General features: G+C 59.2%; 1 protein-coding gene across 1 annotated transcript in view; it reads right to left on the minus strand.

The window, feature by feature from the left end:
* The window catches only part of PSMD3 (proteasome 26S subunit, non-ATPase 3), an 8,831-nt gene extending 5,265 nt beyond the window's left edge, over window positions 1-3,566 (minus strand). Inside the window, exons 1-4 of the mRNA XM_032788930.2 lie at window positions 3,073-3,566; window positions 2,450-2,587; window positions 1,775-1,911; window positions 1,370-1,560 (exon numbers count right to left, since the gene is read on the minus strand). Of these exons, the coding sequence (XP_032644821.2) occupies window positions 1,370-1,560; window positions 1,775-1,911; window positions 2,450-2,587; window positions 3,073-3,390 (784 nt within the window). The 5' untranslated portion in view covers window positions 3,391-3,566. The remainder of the gene's footprint in view (window positions 1-1,369; window positions 1,561-1,774; window positions 1,912-2,449; window positions 2,588-3,072) is intronic.
* Between the last annotated feature and the right edge of the window lie 2,949 nt (window positions 3,567-6,515).

Here is a 6,515-nt window from a genome sequence, read left to right on the forward strand (position 1 = left end):
TCTGGGTTTAAAAAGGAGCTCACTCCAGTCAGGCAGAGAGGAGCCAGAGGAGAAGGAGCATGTGTGAGGAGCTGGGAGCAAGAAGCTGAGAGTGAGAGGATGTGCTGCTGGAGGACTGAGGAGTACAAACATTATCAGACACCAGGAGGAAGGTCCTGTGGTGAGGATAAAGAAGGTGTTTGGAGGAGGCCATGGGGAAGTAGCCGAAGGAGTTGTAGCTGTCATGCAGCTGTTACAGGAGGTACTATAGACAGCTGCAATCCACAGGGTCCTGGGCTGGAACTCGGAGTTGAGGGCGGGCCCGGGTTCCCCCCAAACCTCTCAACTCCTGATCAGACACAGGAGAAGCTGACCCAGACTGTGGGGAAGATCACTGAGGTGAGCAAATCTGCCAATAAGTGCAGGACCCACCAAGGTAGAGGAGGAACTTTGTCACAGGACATTCTCAGCAAGGACAACAAGATGCGAGCAATCTTTACCTCACACCTTCCCTGCCCAGGGCAGCAATGCAAATACCTCTCTGCACATCCATAGCCCTTCCATCAGCTCTCAAAGCCTCACACCTACCTCTGCTCACTAGCATGCTGATTACTACCAAGGCCCCGCGCACTCCCTGGGAAGACGGACATGGTCTGGAAATTGGGGCAGCTTCATTTAAATTTTAGAACAAATTTTGAATGTAATTAAACATGAACATTAACAAGATCAGCACAGAGGCCCCTCCGTTCTCCAGTTTCCATTCAGTTCAGTTTTACTTTCCCCACTTGCTGATGTTTGTACCAGTGACGCTGAGCGGCACTGAAAGAGTCCAGGGCAAAGCTGGAGGTTTTGGCAGCTGCAGAGGGGGCTGTTGCAGACAGTGGAATTGGGCACAATAGCAGTGAATAGTGCTGGCATTTCCGCCACTCCCTTTGTACGCAGTTTTCCTGCAGTTCAGCCCCCTCAGACCAATCGTTTCAGACCTGCAGACAAGACTATAACATTTTATCCTTGGTGCATGTTGTCCAGTGTTTTCTTCCCATTTACTAGGACAGGATGTGTAGATTCCAGAATACAATTCTGTGGCAAGGAGTGGATCTTGTAGCAAATTCCGCTGCCAAAGAATTGTGACACACACATTGGGCTAAGTATTAGCCCATTTTACAGGTGAAGAAAGGGAGGCAGTGATTATGCAGTTTTCCAGAGATCATGGGATCAGTGGCAGAACCAGGAGAAAACCCTCAGAATCTGGACCCTGGCCCTAACCATTTGATCAGACTCCTTCCCTGGCCTCAGGAACAAAACCCAGGAGTCTTGATTCCAGTCTCCTGTTCCAGTCACTGGACAACACAACAGTAAAGCAGCGTGCGGTGGCACTGCTGCCTCTCACCTGTGTAATAGAGGTACCTGGCCCACTCGTTGTTATTGGCCTGCTCAGGAAAAACTGATTTGGAGACGAGCTTTTCCGCCTGGTCGTAGAGGTTATAGTGAAGGTAGTTCCTCAACAGCAGGTTCAGGAGGGTGGCATGACCATCTGCATCATGACGGAGGGTTGCCGTCCTCAGACGGGCATGCAGGAAACTTCAAAAGAGGGTGGAGAGGAAAGAGTGCATCAGAAGGGAGGGAGGAAACTGCAAAAGGGGAGAGCACAAATGTCCCAGCAAGGTTTCGATCCTAGCAAACGGCTGCCATTAGGCACCAAGGGGCCCTTTCATTTCTGTACAGGCAGGCTCCGGGAGAACGCAGCACACAGGACTGCAACTGACCTATCGGACACAGCAGCAGCCAGTCCTACCTCCTGACCACATCAAGTTTATTCAGGAACTCGTAGCTGCGGGAGTGGTAGTAATAACACTTGGCCACCACCAGATCGAGGGCTCGGCGGTTCTGAGGACTGATCTTCTGCATCAGGTCATCAGACACTTTCTGGGCCTGGGGAAGGGAAAGAAGAAAGTCAAAACAGACAAGGCTACACCCACAGAGAGAGAGACAGAAAACGAAGACTCGCTTGTGAGGAAACACAGGAGGGGAAGCAGTCAGAAGCATTTTGGCTGTGAGAACTTCCATTAATCTAAATCCCTTGTCCCTAAAGTATTGGTAGCTTCCCAGGCCTGCGTCCCGGCCAATCCCTTTGGGGTGCAGTTAAAATAACTCCAGGGAAGTTCTCCTAGCAGAGCAGTAAAAGTGAGGTAACTAAATGGAGGCAGTGGTATTTTGTTTGCTGGCCAGCTATTAAGCCTCCACCTGTGCTAGGCTAGGATGGGACACGAAACTTCTCTGCTCTGAAGCTCTGCCACCATCTACCTGTATTCAGCTCATGGGAACAGGGAGGCAATGTGGAGAACACCCAGGTTTGCCAGTTTATTCATCTGACCCTTCGGTCTCATGGGCCATACACACCCAGTACTTGAGTTTCAGTAGCAGGCTGGATCTCCCCAATGCAGAATGCAGGACAGTCCTGGGGTTTTACCTCTGGGTATCGTTTACTGTTCATCAGGTAGATGACCAGGAGCAGCTGGAGATAGGTTTCTACCTCTGGCAGGAGCGGGGCTGAGGCTGCCTTTCCTGTCCGGGGACGGAACTGCAGCTCTGCTTCTGTGTCCATAGGCTATAGAGAGAGATCGAGATGTGCTGGTCCACAGCTCTGAAGTCCTCTAGTAATTCACAGAGGAAACTCAACATGGATGTGCCATACCATCACCAATGCCCGTACCAATTTCCCTGCCCATCCAGCGTGCCTCAGTCTTGACTTGGAGGGACCACCTCTAGGAACAAAGGAGGTCAGTCTCCATGGCCCACGCAGTCTTTGCTGTCTCTGCTGAGGACGCCAACACAGGCCAGCAAATGCCATTGCAATTATTCTTAGATACAGACACAAGCCAGCTGGGAACTGGATCGAGTCACTGCCCTCAAGTCACTTCCCAGGCACTCCTGAATACTCAGGTTGTAATGTCTGAACGCTCCCTTTGGTGTCTCTGCTCCCCCTCCCCTCCCTTACGACAACATGTTCTCTGCTACTAAAAGTCCCAGCATCTGCCAAAGCAGAGTCACCACCAACTTCAGCAGCCTTCTCTGCACCCACGGCAGACTCACCTCCTCCAGAAAGCCCAGCAGGAAATCCCGCACGGTGCTGTTGGAAGTGAAGAAGCCATTGATGGCTTTATGGAGCACGTTGGGGTTGAGTCGGCGGGATGTGGAGGGTAGAGCCCGTAGGGCACGCAGGACATAACGAGGCTCCTTTCCAGACACAGCCTTCTCAAGCTGCTTCACATGCTCTTTGATGTCTGCATCGGCACAGGGAAATCCTGCTAGCACTTCGCCTCTGGCAAGTGCTCTCACAGAGGAGGCAAATCCTGATACCTGATGATCATATTGGTGATACCCCTGCTTCCTGTCTGAAGACTGATACATGCTTCTACCTGCTCATTTTAATATAATTCTAAGGAGAAAGCCTCAATACCTCAGGACATAAGCCACTCTCTAAGTTGGGGGTGGAGGGGAGGTTAGGAAGAAATTTTTCCTGGTGGCAGTTTATCCTACATCTGTCTACTACAGGTTTCTTGCATCTTCCTCTGCAGTCCCTGGTCGTGCCAGCTACAGCGAGAGAAGGGATACTGGAGTATTACAATAGTACCTAGGAGCCCCAGTGTTAGACAAGGACCCCAATGCGCTAGGTACTGCCTTCATCCTAATTACAGAGCAATTATAACAATCTCACGCTTAGGCAGCAGCTTTCACACTGAAGCGTCCCACTGCAATTTACGAGAAAACTGACTAAGCTAAACAGTGGGGTCACCTGGGGTGGAGGGGACACAGACGATGCTGGCTGGCCCCCAGATCGACTATAGACCTTCTGTCACCTTAAGCGAGCCACTTGGGGTCTGATTTTCAGGAGTGCTGAACATCCACCACTCCAGCTGAAGTCAATGGGAGCGGACACCGCTCAGCGCCACTAAAGAGCCAGTCCCCGTATCTCCCTGTGCCCCGGGAGATGGTGACAATGACACTTCCCTGCCTGGCAGCAGGGGCCAGGCACTACGGTGTGCGGCAACGGGGACCTTGGCCATGCCGATGCCATTTCCAAACCGAGCCATCACCCCCATCACTCCAAATATCCCTCTCCCTACAAAGTCTTCCCCTGGGACTCAGAGACACGGGGCAATTCACAGAGCAGTGGAGTGGAGCCCACGGGGAAGAGACCAGGGCTGGCATTGGCCTCCCAGAGAGAAACAGCCCCTGTGATTTGGTGGGCACCGAGGCCCAGCCCTGCTGGGTCGCCCCCCCAAAGGCCCTTCCCCCCTGCTCCCCTCGCCCGGCCCGTTCCCCTCTGGGCCCCCCCCTCAGGTCACCCTCCTGTTCCCTCTTCCCCTTCCCCGCCAGCCCTTCCCTCTGCCCCCCCCTCCAGGGTTCTGCTTCCCCTTCCCTCAGCCCGTTCCCTCTTCCCCCCCAGGTTGCCCCCCCCCCAGGCCTAGCGTTTCCGTTCTCCCCCCTTTGTGCCCCTTTGTGTCTTTGCCCGGCCCCCCCCCCGCCCTGTTCTCTGCTTCCCCTCCGAATCCCCCAGCCGGGTTTTCCCCTCCCTCCCCCCTCCCCCCCCCCCCCCCTCCCCCCCCCCCCCCCCCCCCACACCCCCCCCCCCCCCCCCCCCCCCCCCCCCCCCCCCCCTCCCCCCCCGCCCCCCCCCCCGCCCTCCCAGGTCTTGTCCCCCTCCCCCAGCCCGTTCCCTCTGCCCTTCTGCCCCCCCCCCCCCCCCCCCCCCCCCATGGTCCTTGCTCCCCCCCCCCCCCAAGGCCCGTTCCCCTTGCCCTCCCTCGGTCTGCTCCCCCTCCCCCAGCCCGTATCCTCTGCCCCCCCCCCCCGGATCTGCTCCCCGTCCCTCAAGCCCGTTTCCCTCCCCCCCCCCGTCTTGCTCCCCCTCCCCCAGCCCCATTCCCCTCTGCCCCACCCCAGAGTCTGCTCCCCCTCCCCCAGCCCGTTCCCCTCTGCCCCCCCCCCCCAGGTCTGCTCCCTCCCCAGCCCCCGTTCCCCTCTCCCCCCCCGGTCTGCTCCCCCTCAACCCCAGCCCGTTTCCCCTCTGCCCCCCCCCGGTCGTGCTCCCCCCCCCAGCCGTTCCCCTCTGCCCCCCCCCGGGTCTGTCCCCCTCCCCAGCCCTTCCCCTCTGCCCCCCCCCCGGTTGCTCCCCCTACCCAGCCCCCCGGGTCGGCCCCCCTCCCCCGCTCGGTCGGCCCCTCACCCTCCAGGTGACACGCGAGCTCGCGCTGCGGCGGCTCTCCCCGGCGCCCGCCGCCGGCCCGTCCGCCGCCTCGTCCTGGCATCTCCACGTCCGGGGCCGGGCGGCGGCTCCTCGGGGCGGCTGGCCTTGTCGGCGCGGGGCCGGCGCGGACGCGCCCTCCTGCTTCATGGCGCGGGCGGGGAGTGGAAGCCGGGGGCTCGCGCCGCGCGCGGTGAGGTTGGCAACAATCGCGGGAGGAGCGGCCCGCTCCGCGCGAGGGGTGCTGGAAAGGCCAGGCCCGCCAGCCGAGCCCAGAGAGGAGGCGGCAGGAAGTCAGAAGAGGCTGGAAGCCGAGCGCCGAGCGGGATCCAGACCGCTCCCGCCGCCGGACGTCACAGCCGGCCCCCGCGCCTCGGCTCAGGCCCCCGGCTTGCCGCCTGGCGTCTCACGATCGCTCGGGCGGTTATCTCCGTCATCACGTCGGCTACTTCGGCTTCGCTCGAGGTATCTCCGTCCACCTCAGACTACTTCCGGCTCCCGCTCGGGTCTCTCCCGCCTAATCGGTTATTTTCCGAGTATGTGAGGACCAGGAGCTTGCGCATTGCGTCGCCGCGGATTTCTCGTGTGGTGAGGCGGGCTCAGACGGCCTAGCCGAATTCGGGCGAGTTCCGCAGACCGGCGTGTCCCGGGCCTGTGTGTCGCCCAAAGTGCCACCCTGGGGTAACCCTCCTCCGCGTGGCCTCCCCTCAGGGCTTAAACCCATCCCCAGCCTCCTCTCCCGAGACCCCTGAGACCTTCCAACCCTCCTCTGGCCAACCCCCGGCCCCTTCCAGGGCCCCTGGACCCCCCTTTCCCCCCCCAGGGACCCCTCCCTCAAGAGACCCTTCCCCCCCCAGGCCTCCCCTTTCACCCAGACCCGTCTCCCCCTGGACCCCCCATTTCCCCCCAGGGACCCCCTCTCTCAGGAGACCCCAATTTCCCCGCCCAGGCCTCACCTTTTCATCCCAGGGACCCTCTCCCCATAGAGACCCATTCCCTCCAAAGCCTTCCCTTCACCCCAGAGGACCCCTCCCCATGAGACCCCAACTTTCCCCCCCCCAGGCCTCCCTTTTCATTTCCCAGGGACCCTCTCCCCCCTGGACCCCATTCTGCCCAGGGAACCCCCTCCTCTTCAGAGACCCCTCTCTTCAGACGACCCCAATTCCCCCCCCGCCTCCCCTCACCCCCAGGACCGCCCTGCTCACTTAGAGACCCCCCTTCACCCCAGGGATCCCTGCCCACAGGACCCATTCCCCCCCAAGGCCTTCCCTTCATCCCATAGACCCTC

This window comes from Chelonoidis abingdonii, chromosome 21, assembly GCF_003597395.2.
Source record: "Chelonoidis abingdonii isolate Lonesome George chromosome 21, CheloAbing_2.0, whole genome shotgun sequence".
NCBI classification, from domain to species: domain Eukaryota; kingdom Metazoa; phylum Chordata; order Testudines; family Testudinidae; genus Chelonoidis; species Chelonoidis abingdonii.